This window comes from Sander vitreus, chromosome 5, assembly GCF_031162955.1.
Source record: "Sander vitreus isolate 19-12246 chromosome 5, sanVit1, whole genome shotgun sequence".
In the NCBI taxonomy this organism is placed as follows: Eukaryota; Metazoa; Chordata; class Actinopteri; order Perciformes; family Percidae; genus Sander; species Sander vitreus.
The window spans coordinates 19179225-19191028 of NC_135859.1; the positions used below are offsets into that span (position 1 = coordinate 19179225).

General features: G+C 40.1%; 1 protein-coding gene across 2 annotated transcripts; it reads right to left on the reverse strand.

Moving 5' to 3' along the window:
* Positions 1-669: 669 nt before the first annotated feature.
* On the reverse strand, positions 670-11744 carry rmi1 (RMI1, RecQ mediated genome instability 1, homolog (S. cerevisiae)). Of its 2 annotated transcripts, none has more exons than XM_078250861.1 (9): positions 11653-11744; positions 10783-10991; positions 7312-7422; positions 6685-6834; positions 5655-5725; positions 5221-5344; positions 4884-4932; positions 4508-4697; positions 670-3630 (listed from the first exon to the last, which is right to left on the reverse strand). In XM_078250861.1, exons 2-9 carry the CDS (start codon positions 10942-10944, stop codon positions 2388-2390), a joined length of 2100 nt encoding a protein of 699 aa, XP_078106987.1. In that variant the 5' UTR covers positions 10945-10991; positions 11653-11744; the 3' UTR covers positions 670-2387. The 2 variants fall into 2 exon arrangements, with proteins under 2 accessions (XP_078106987.1, XP_078106986.1); XM_078250860.1 differs by having other exon boundaries at positions 4854-4932.
* Positions 11745-11804: the final 60 nt, after the last annotated feature.

Consider the following 11804-nt stretch of genomic DNA (forward strand, 5'->3'; position numbering starts at 1 on the left):
TCATGGATTATTATTAGTTCCACCAAGAAGGTTAAGTTTGGTTTGTCCGTTTTTTGTTGCTTTGTTTATCTGTCAGCAGGATTACGGAAAAACTATTGGCCGGATCCGAAAGGAAGAACATTGCAAGATAGGGCGGTTGTGCTGCATTCCTGTTGTGTCAGAATAATTGGAAAATTAGTCCCCGACTGGGTTAATTCACACTGCATTAACATTGTGAAATAGGGCATGCCATGGTGGGGGTCTGCACTCTCTGAGTGCCCTTCTAGTTATTGTTATATTACCTAAAAATGTAAGCAGCATTTAAATGTTACAGATGTTCAAGGTGGGTTTAATTCTAATTACTTTATATACTGTTAAATCTTGAAGAATCATTGTATAGGTCATATAAAGCTCATATGTCAAATAAATGTAGAAATAAAAGTCAAATATTTCCCTCTGAAGCAAAAAGCAGTAATAAATGGAAATATTGCTATACACTTGAGGAAATACACATTATATCATTAGGTAATATATGACTTTATCTGACCCTCCACTGTTTATTAATCCTAGAAAATCCATTCAAAGAATGATGAAAACTAAAATCTTTGACAAATTCTCACCTTGAAGTCCATTTAATGTTACAATTAGGGAAATGGCGGACCCAAAAATGCAGAGACAACAGGGCAGTGGTGAGCTTGAGGATTTAATAAAATAAAAAGGGATACAACAAAAGGAGTCCTGAAGAAAGCAGGCAAAAATGGTACCAAAAACCGTTAAGGCACCAAAAGACCAGGCATCCAAAAACTATAACAGAAAATCGCAACCATGACATTCAATAGCTGTTCCTAAACTTACAATCAATCAGGATCTTCATAAACAAAAATGTATGATTTATTTTGACATATTATTTTGTCAAAGGTGTACACAGCTACGCTATTACCTGTATTGTATACAGTGAGGTTTGACTGCAGCATCACACTTCCCTCGTTTCATTAACTCTATCATCCAATATTTATTCCACTTGTATCTCCCTATGGGTTGCTTCTCCCCCCCCTCCTCCATCGTATCCAGCATCATTAGCACATAACAGGTTATCGACATGCATGGCAGGGTCCTGATTTAGACGTTCAACCTGATTAGCCCTTAACCCAAACCCAACTACCTGAATGGAAGAGCACACAGTGCCATAAGACAATAACAAACGAGCCCTCCTGCACACAGACACACAAATGTAAGCACACATATGTACTGTACTTCTATTGTATAAGGGCAGACAAGACACAAATTAATTTGAGTAGAACACATTGTTGAGATGTTTCATCTTAAAGAGACATTTCTGACACCTCTAAAGAGCTACAAGACCAGATAATACTGCAGGGATACTTTTAATTACCATTACAGTATGTGTGGTTAAACAGTGCATATCCCAAAGGTGCATTAAATGAAGCTATTACAAACCAAATCAAACACTGCTACTCTGTCCGGTTATTGATTTTTCTTGTTATTCTTGAGGAATACAATACTCATTTGACAAGGAGAAATGGAAAGATAAAATTAACAGTGAGCTCTTTTCAAGCATGTTTTATTAGTCAAAGAGTGTGAAAGAAAATGATAAAACCTTAAGAACAATTCTATTTCAATATACAGTAAACATTGTGGCAAAGCTTCAAATTTGTGATATATACAGTATATACTGTATTTATCAAAGACAAAAACATAGATGAGGCTCTATAATAAAAGAAATAATCAAAGCTCATGGACTCTCCTTTTCCTCTCATTCTCCTCTGGGAGAGTTTATTAAAGACCCATGCTGCCCTTGGATATTCAATCATTTGAAATGGATGTACTGAATAAATTCAAAGGCTGGCAATTCATTACAACAATCAGACTATGAACTATTTTCTCCCCCGATTCTCTTCTCTCATCTCACATGCTTCACTCTTCTCTTCACATAGTTTTTAATGTTACATACAATTTGGGATGCTCGACGCTGGATTGTTTAAACTAACATGCTGATATCCTATCATTAATATGCAGTGCAGATAGTATAGATCGGTTTACTTTGGTTGGGAGAGATGCAGTGCATTTCAAACAGAAAATATCTCTTTGAATAAATGAATGAAATCCTCTAACGACAAATGGCAGAATGTCACATTCACATATAGCAGATGGGATGCATTGCAACACACTGCTTGCTGATCATCAGACATCCAGTTCACACATTATGCTTCCCAAATCTGAAGGAGAAGGGCAGGTTGATCACCAATCCTTAAAAAAATCATTAGTTTCATTACATGAGGGAGAATTTTTAAGGCGATGCTTATATTTGCAATTTTTCATCACTGCATGAGGGCAATATACTTCTCCGCTGCCTGTAGTTTTTCTCATTATCGCCCACCTCTCTGTGTCTATTTTCTCCTGTCTCTCACCCTTTGCTCCAGCTCCTGGACTATTTTCTCATTGACAGGATCCGCCTTGGTCACCACAGCTTTTCTGCCGTCTGGTTCAACCACGACGGTCATAACACAGCACATATCCACCAGCTCCTCCTGACACCTCCTCATCCCAATGTCTAGCTCACCTCTCCTGGCTGGGTCACGCTTCAGAGCCCCCTTCTCCGCCACCGAGAAGCCCAGCAGGCCTGTCAAAACCTCATCGGACAGCTCCACATCCAGGTAACCACTTCCATCGGATATTGTAGCGCAGACGCGCCAAAGACCGTTGCTGCTGCTCAGTTTCCCCAAGAGAGTCACAATGAAAGCTTTGACGCGGATCTCTGTGGTGTGAGGCTGTGGTTTGGACATCATCTCTTCTAGCAGGCATAAATATGTAAAAGGTGGAGAGGTCAAAGCGAGAGCAGGGACCAAGCTGTCACTCTGTGGATCTATTTTAGCAGATGGTCTATCAAATACTGCAGTGCTTGAGATGTAATTTAGCCCCTGAGGAGTGTTGCATGATCTCTCAAATGCAGTATCTGTTACACTTCTTGATGAGTCGCTGGTAAGTCTACAACTGGTGCCTGAAAGTTCTGTTTTGTTGGTAGCTCTCTCTCTGTCTCTACTAGGTCCCTGATGGGGAGGGAGCTGATTTGGCCCTCCAGTCCTTGCAGTTTCTACCTCTGCGAAAAAGCAGTCCATATCTTCATCCATGAAATCTGTCTCATCATTAGTAATACATTCTAAATCATGGGATGGCTCTAAAGTTGCTGCTGGGGAAAATAACTGCCCTGTAGCCCCAATAGTACAGCCTTGATAGTCTCTTTTCTGTGTGGTGGATCTGGAGTTGCTTGAACCAAGCTTTGACTCAGAGTCATTCAAAGTGTGCTGCTCAAACTGAGCAGTTGGGGCTTTTGTTGCTGTATTAGGATTTCCTGTTATTCTGTTGTTGTTCTGTGGCGTGCTTCTCCGACTGCTGTCATCATTTGTACTTTCTTGAAAAATCACACTGTCCAACTCATCCAGGGGAAGATCGTCAAAGTCTTCATCAGGAAAGTCTTCGTCTGCCATGTTGTGCTCTGGGATCTCTTGTTGGATCGAGGAGTCAAAGAGGTCAGAATCCTCTTGTTTGTTACCATGGTGACAACTTTGGACTGAACCACCTCTGTTGCTCTGGGTCAAACCACTTCTGTAAGAGCGGGCAGATGCTTCACTTCTAAAAGAGACCAACCAAAAATGTTAGACTGAGTTAATATAGCTTTAAACCAGCAAGAGTTTTTAATAGTGTTGGTGGGCCCATTATGCCAGAGGTATACCCTAGAAATTCAAATCTCATGTCAGAATAGGTAGGAGTCTTTTTGAAAAAAGTAAAAGCTCTAACGCTACAGAAACAAGGGGACCAAGATAGTTATAAGTCAGTTATAAGTCTTATCTTTGATTACAGCATGTACATTTACAATACCTTGACACCACAGCTTGTCGTTCAAGTCAAACGATCAAATTATGTTGCAATTTATTCTAATTTGTTTCTGACTGTGCAGGAAATTGGTGGTCACAGGACAGCAGGCAAAGACAGCAACACCAACAATGACAAAAAATAATATATAAAATAAGTTCGTCCCTAGGCTTTAGAATTAAAGTGTTAAAGGGATAATCCGGATCTTTTAAAGTGGGGTTGTATGAGGTACTTATCCATTGTCAGCGTATTACCTATGGCGGTCGGCACACCCCCAGTTTGGAGAAGCAGGCAGGAGTCCCAACACGGAAGCTAAGCAATGTACTGTTGTGGACAAGGCCACCTAAAAAAAGGACCACCTAAAAAAAATTGATATCAGTGTAAGTGTATGCTGATTTGTCTGACGGCAAGGTAAAGCGGTAAAAATATTCTAAATATAGCATACACTGATATACATTTTTGGGGGGTCCTTTTTAAGGAAAACTATCCCTTTAAATGCTTCCTAAAGTAGCTGAAAGTTAAAAAAGCCATACATTATGCTAAAATTCTAAATGTCAAGGTATATAATTTGCCCAACGGTAAACACTGAGTAGTTCCAGCATCAAAATGTCAAGACATCACATTGTTAACCACCCACCTGGATGAGGCTGTCGAGACAAGGCTCCTGACAGAAGAGCTTCTAAAGGACTGAGTGGAGGTCTCACTGAGCGTCCCGTAGCCACTGTCTCCAACAGGCCAATCTGGAACCCTTTCCACCACCACCTGGGCCTCCAGACTGGCCAACAGCTCTGCATCATCCAGCTCCAGGTCCTCCACTTCCTGGTTATCTGAAGAGAAAAGAAAAAGAGGCACAACATCATTCATGATTATGTTAAAAAAAGAAAAGAAGTAAAGTTTAGGTTAAGAAATAAGGCATCCATTTTCATTCTTAAACAGGCCTTATTTTATATCAAATCTAAATAGTTGAATTAAATTAAATACACCTTGCTGTGGTGCTAGTGGGGCCTCCTCACCCTCCTGCTGCTCCTCAGGAAGCCCGAGCGTCCGACACAGCACCCTGCCCTGTAGTATAGAAATATACCGCTGGATCTGTATACATTATTGCATGTTATACACTGCTGTACAAAACCAGCTGGGATTATGTCTTCATCTTTGCTTCATGAGCTGTAAAAAACTAACTGGCACATAACAACTAGGTTTAATCTCAATGCTGTATTAAATGAAAAAATAATCAAAAGGTTATTAGGTCCAAATAGTATTCATACCAAATTTGTAACAAAAATTAAGAAAAACATAAAAGTGTTTTGGCTTAAATCTGCTTTTGACAGACAATAAAAACCAACTGTTTACCTGGTTATTCCTCTCCACCAGGTCCTCTACTTCACCACCCAGGACCTTGATGTTGGACGGCCCCAACAGAAGCATCCCAAGTCTGCAAACCATCTGCCCTTGCAGCTGCAACTTCACACCAGGCCTGAGGGTTCAGAGCCAACAATCCCAATGAAAAATATAGTTTCCTTTTTCAAAAATATAGTACAAAAGTTTCAGAAAATCAATCGTGTTTTCTTAATTCTTGAGAAACTGGCAGTCACGTAGCAGTAATGTGTTTATTAACTTTATATTAACATATATAAGTTACAGCAGTCCCTATGTTTCCCTTAGCTTCCAATAACTTGAACACATTCTTTGTTGTAAAACTAGAGACAAAGTTGCTAAAAAGATGTAACCAAAACACGTCGGTAGCAGCAAAAAAACACCACAATGCAGTTCAATGTTTCACAGACCTGAGAGCTGTGCTGAGTGCAGGGATGGACTGATACTCCATGGCCTCCAAGCTCTGGACTCCATCCGTCACCTGTACAACAGAGATTTACATTTTCAAAATATTACAAAAGAAGGTTCAACATTATTGCTGCCCTCGTCTTGTTTCTCTAAACTGTAAAAGTAAAAAAAAATAATATCAAAACAGTATATACTGTATATATGCTGACTGGCCTGAAGCTTTGACAGCGATTCCAGTGCATTTTAAGCTGCCATGGTTCTTTGCATCCGATGACTCCTAGAATTTCATTTCATTTAATGTTTATTTGATAGGGACAAAAACAATATACATAGAAAATGGCACAATTATCCAATGCAATTGTGAGACTTCAGGTCTCAGAAACAGTAAAAAATAAATAAATAATAATAATAATAATAATAATAATAATAAGAAAGCCATTACAATGTTTCTAAGCAACACTAGCACTACTCTTTAGAAACCAGCAGTCACAATTGTATTACTTAAGGTGAGAATTACAGTCCGCACCTTATATATCATCAATTTACTCTTTAATATGCTCCCACTGATTGTACCTGTCCACCTTGATTCAGTTAGGAAGAGAAGTAGAATGCTTCATTATTCTACCCAACCAAACACATCTCACTAATAAAGGCAGGAGTCTCTGTGAGTCGGTCCAGGCCGGAGTGAGTCACTATTTATTTCCCAGGATGCCGATGGCACGTCCTGCCCGACATCCTAACCCTAACCAACCCAACCAATGAATGCGCGAGTAAGCCAATCAGAGGAAGAGTAGGGCGGCCTTCGCTATCCTACGGAAAAAATATTTGCTTCTGGCTGGTTATCTAACTCGCACGCGCATGAGTAAACAAACATGGAGGCCACTTTGTACTATTGTTCGACATACTTTTGTGTGAAAAAACTAGAGCTCCCCCCTAAAATGTTCAATATTAATAGACTCAATAAAACTAAGCAAACACACAATAGAGGTTGAAGAAAAAAAAATAATACTTTATTTCATAGGTGCCTCTGACCTGCAATACTAGCATACGGGTTGTTCTGGCTTCCCATGGCCTCTGAGTGGCCTGTGTGACAGCAGACACCTCGTCGTTGGCGCAATCTGAGCCCCTCCACTTCTGCAACTGACCATACGCAGGCTGACTGGTGTCCAGAAATGAGTCAACCTAAAACAGAGTGGGACCGTTGATTATGTTGACTTTTCCCTGCATATAAATTGTGATATTATCATTTTTTATTGGATAAAAATCTATGTGGCACATATAATAGAGTGAATGGGAAATATTTTGACTGCTACATTATTAAGCAAAAAATCCCTTTAACCACATATTTTTAGGATCACAACAAACAACAACAATAAACAAACTACATTAAGGGATTTGTAGCCTGACAGCGCCATTAAACAAATGCAATAGGAACATTCTAATAATTGAATATATATAGTATATATATATATATATTTATTATATAATAGTCTTCTGTCTGTAGTTGCCTATATTGTCCTCAGCATGCTGTTTGTTTTTAACAAGGTTGTTCTGATTTTTTAAAGGGATCTTTTAATCAATGGGAATTGTCCCTAACATAAATAGTAATCGGATATGATGAAATATATAGCATGAAATATATGATCGACAAGCCTGTACCTGGACACAGAAGGTGCCGTTGAGTTCAGTCTTCTGGGCCTGAGAAAGCCCTTCAGGAAGAACAGGATAGCCCAGGTCCCTTAGGTCAGTCAACAGCCACTGGTCCAGTGCCTACAATTTCACATAATGCATTGAGAGACACAAGGGTTTAAGCTATTGAACATTAGGGCTGGGTATCGTTCAAAAATATCTGATACTCGTACCGATACCAATACCGTAACTTGAATACCGGTTACTAAATGATAGTTTTTTCGATACCAATTTATAAAACAAAAAGAAATGACAACATTACGGCACAAATCTTTTTATTTATTTTTCAGCTCCTACTACGTGATTCTCATCTCTGTGTAACGTAGAGTTTTTCCTGCGTGTCTCTACGACGTGTAACGTTAGACAGCCAATCACAAACATTATTAGATATTGGTAGAAGCATTCTGCATGATTATTGGCTCACTGACGCTGCTGAAATGTACTCCTTATTAGGTATTGAAATTGGGTATTGAATGACGAGACATTTTTCGATACTCCAAACTTTAGAGGCAATTCGGTCGGTGCCTAAAAATTATTGAGTTTGTTACCCAGCCCTATCGAACATCCCGGGTTGAGATCTAGTGACCATGTGGGCCACTTGAATGATCTGATAACACTGTTATGTTCCTGGAACATGAGAAATAAAGCATTATCCTCCTCAAGTATCTATAAAAAAAAGAGAGATAGACATAGGCCAGGGATGCCGCTGACACCAGGCAAGATGGATTCATGCTGTTTACACACAAAAAATTGCCATGCTATTAGCATGTAGTAACAGGAAACCAGGATTTGTCAGACCAGGAGGTGTACTTTCACTCCTCAATCGCCCACTTTTGCCGATCACTACCCACACTGTACAGTGGGTACATATAGCATTATCTTCCTCTTCTCAGCTGACACTAGTAGAGCTGTGAATGGTCTTGGGCTTTTAATGCTCATCTGCTCCAAGGTTCAATCAGTTGTGCTTTCTGTGCACTGGACATTTGTATAGGGTTCAACAATATTTGTTTACTGGGTCCCACAGTGTGTGCATCCTTGGCATGCCAAGTTAAAAAGTTGTTGTGTCTGTTTAGCGTGCAAGGATACTGGAATATCCTTCCATTCAAGAAAAAAGAGACACAAACCATCTGCTGTGAGATTATTCAGTTTAATCTGGGTTACTACGTCTAGAGTGGTACACCCTAAAGACAGCATCACCCCAGAGAGGTAAAGCGGAGTGGTGTATGACACCATATTTACCAGCCGTGACAGCGACACCGGTATTGCTTTCCCCTTGTGAGTCTGTGTGTGTGTCATTATGGCAAAATAGGGTCCTGGAGACACATACTGTAGTGGGAACTACCATAGAGGGAGTTTGAGTACTTTGCCAGGAGTCACCAAGATAGTGTTGCAACCGTGCAAGATTCAGTCATGAAACCTAACAGGTGTGTAGTTGACATCAAGATAAAGTTCAAAAATCATACCTAGAGATTGGCATTGGGTACTTTCCATAAAATCATCTCTCAATGCAAATCAAACCAGCTATTAGGCTAACTGAAATAAAACCATGCCAATCTCTAGGTATGGTGAAGGGTATGTGATGATGTGGGGCTATTTTAATTCCAAAGGCCAAGGGAACTTTATCAGGATGCATAGTATCCTGGATCCATGAAATAACTGGCCTTTAAAAATAAAAATCTGCCTGCCTCTAAGGGAATTTAACATAGGGGTGTACTTACTTATGCCCCCTGTATTTTAAGGAAGAACATTTATTTATTTATTTACGATACATTATTCCTTCACAAAGAAAATTGGTGTCCTTAAAGATTGGATTTTTCCTCATTTGTTGAATTATGGCATTAAGATCAATTTCCTAAAGATGATTTTTTTATTCCTCTTTTTAGTCAACTTTAGCATGGGTGTCCCAATTTGTTCACATGACTGTAGGTCATCGAATCAAATCGAAGCATTGACGTCAATGCTGCTGCCAGTTCTGCCGTTGTTTACCTTTTTCTTCTTATTCTAGTCCGTAGAAATATCAAAGTCGGTAGCCTTTCCTCATTAGTGCCACCTCTGTTCAAGAGAAGACTGCAACTAGTGTCGCGACCATAGACTGCATATAAGAATGGACCAACAGATCCCGTTGCTCTGGACGGAGACCAGTGAAGGATATTAGAAGCACTTTTCCGGTGATGGCTGAGCGTTACTACACAGCCTCCAACTGAGAGAAACGACCTAAATGTGACGTGAGCAACCTGTCTGAAAGTTGTAAGTCTTCTGGTAGCTGTGCCAAGAGAAATCTCAATCATTCCCAATCTTGCAGAGACGGAGAGCGTAGGTATATGTAAGGAGATAACATGGACACAGGCTAATTATTGCTAACTAAAATGCTAGTTAACATTAGTAATTAAACTTAAACAGCTAATGTAAGTCCAAACTGCCTGCAAGCTTCTCCTGTACTATACGGTAATTCCTCTACTATGCGACAGTAAGTCGCGTGGTTATGACACAATCGTTAGCCTATTTTTACAAAAACGTCTGCTACGGAGCCATAACGTGAGGTACAAGGTAATGGAGCCTTTTATACATTGTCGTGTTTCTTTACAAATAAACAATGGACAAATAAAGTCTTTAAACACTTCAGATGTAAAGTTATTCGCTGTCAAAGTGACGTCAAAATGAACGGCAGTCAATGGAATGCTAACGTCGGGTGATCGCTTTGTAGCGTGAAAATGGTGCCATAGGAGATTCGAGCTCTGAAGCGAAGCTTACCCCCTTGGTCGCGACCACCATGCGGGAGTATAAACAGTTACGGCGCTCCCATGACGTCACACTGGAGCTCGACAGCTCGGCTGCAGCGAGTTTACCGCACGTTTAAGAAGTAGTAAAGATTTGGCGTCGCGACAGGTGTGATCCCATCGCAAGATGGTCTCTTATTGTTTTAATTATTGACTTAACTGTTGACCAATGCAAATGTCCAACAGTAAAAAAAGAAATAATCAAAAACAGAGAAAAACAGCAAATCCTCACATGTGACAATCAGAAATCAGCAAATGTTTGAAATTAATATTATCAAAATTGAAAATTCATTTTTTTCCTGTTGATTAATTGATTGAATTAATTTGTTTCAGCTCCACACAGCTGTGGGGAACACAAAGATTGCAAAGACTGAAACTTGAAACAGACATCAGCTGTCTGTAAACATCTGTCAAACATCATCAACCAAGAGTCAGTGGATGATCGGAGAAAGATCAAGAGGACATTCACATCCAATACCAGAGACCATCTTGGAACACAGACAGGAGTCACCATCTCCCCCCTCCGTATACAGTAGACCACCTGTTATCACGTGGCCCAAGTCCCATACTTAAGTCACATCATAGTCACAACTGAGCTGCAAATTCTAGACTGTGATCATTTTGCATCCAGCTACACAGTGAGACATTCAGACATCCTGCCTACCTGTTGGTTGATTTGCTGCTGTGACAGACGACCTGCTCCTCCTGCCTCTTCCTGCAGCCACTCCACGCATGCTTCCAGCCAGGCAAAAGGCACCAGGACGTGCCAGGAGGACTGCAGCCAGGCTTGGGTAGCACGTACCACTGCCTCGATCTCAGGGGCCATCCTCTTCCTTTTTGTGTATTTGACTCTTATATTTCCTCCACTGTTATCTATTATTATATGAAGACAGTTCTGTTATTCATATTCCGTATAATTTATCAGTAACATTTAATTGAATTCATTGCAAAGCACCCTGAAATCCCTAAGTGCTTTTAAAGGGAATTTCTATGTTAAAGGGTCATCTTCTCTCTGTATCTCCAGAACCACTTGACACTAAATATTGTGATGATTTATCGACAGGAGAGATTAGTTTATTATGATACAAGAACATATAAGGGTTGCTTTCTGTTATTTTTCTGTGGTAACATCAGCATTGATAAGTCCTGTGTCTCTGCAGATGGTCACGTCTGGGTACTGTGGAGGAGAAAGCGAGATTGAGTAAGAAATGCAGGCAGGGATAGCGACCGACAGAATAACAAAATCACAAACTAAGTAAGATTAAAAACATGTTCAAGTGAGTGTTGATATAGAGGTTACCTTAGAGGCGTGGAGGCAGCCTCTTTCACGAAGTGTTGTGGAAAGTAGCCAAGGCGCCAAAGTTGACTAACGTTAACCCAACTTAGCAATGTTAGTGCTACTGTCACTAAGCTTTGTGTCCATACAACATGACCATAGAAGCTTTTATATACAACAACAGTTCTTGAACATAACAAGTGTGCCTCTACAAGTACTTAGAAAGACACAACTTAATATTAGCCTAGCTGATCATACCTTACAAACAGGAATGACTTGAGCAACAACACTAAATTGCGGATCTGGCTCCTTAGCTTGTCGCGTTGGAAACGCCTAAGCTCTTGTGATTGACGTCTCTACTAGCCAATTGTGACTCTTGCCTGTTGATTTGCCTTCTGTTCAACCAATCG

Excerpts from the sequence above, each read along its gene's own strand:
- rmi1 (XM_078250860.1), bottom strand. The coding sequence starts at position 10,944 with ATGGCCCCTGAGATCGAGGCAGTGGTACGTGCTACCCAAGCCTGGCTG. Across the intron at positions 6,835-7,311 it reads ACGGCACCTTCTGTGTCCAG|GTTGACTCATTTCTGGACAC; the intron begins GTACAGGCTTGT and ends ACTCTGTTTTAG. Across the intron at positions 5,726-6,684 it reads CCCGTATGCTAGTATTGCAG|GTGACGGATGGAGTCCAGAG; the intron begins GTCAGAGGCACC and ends TCTGTTGTACAG.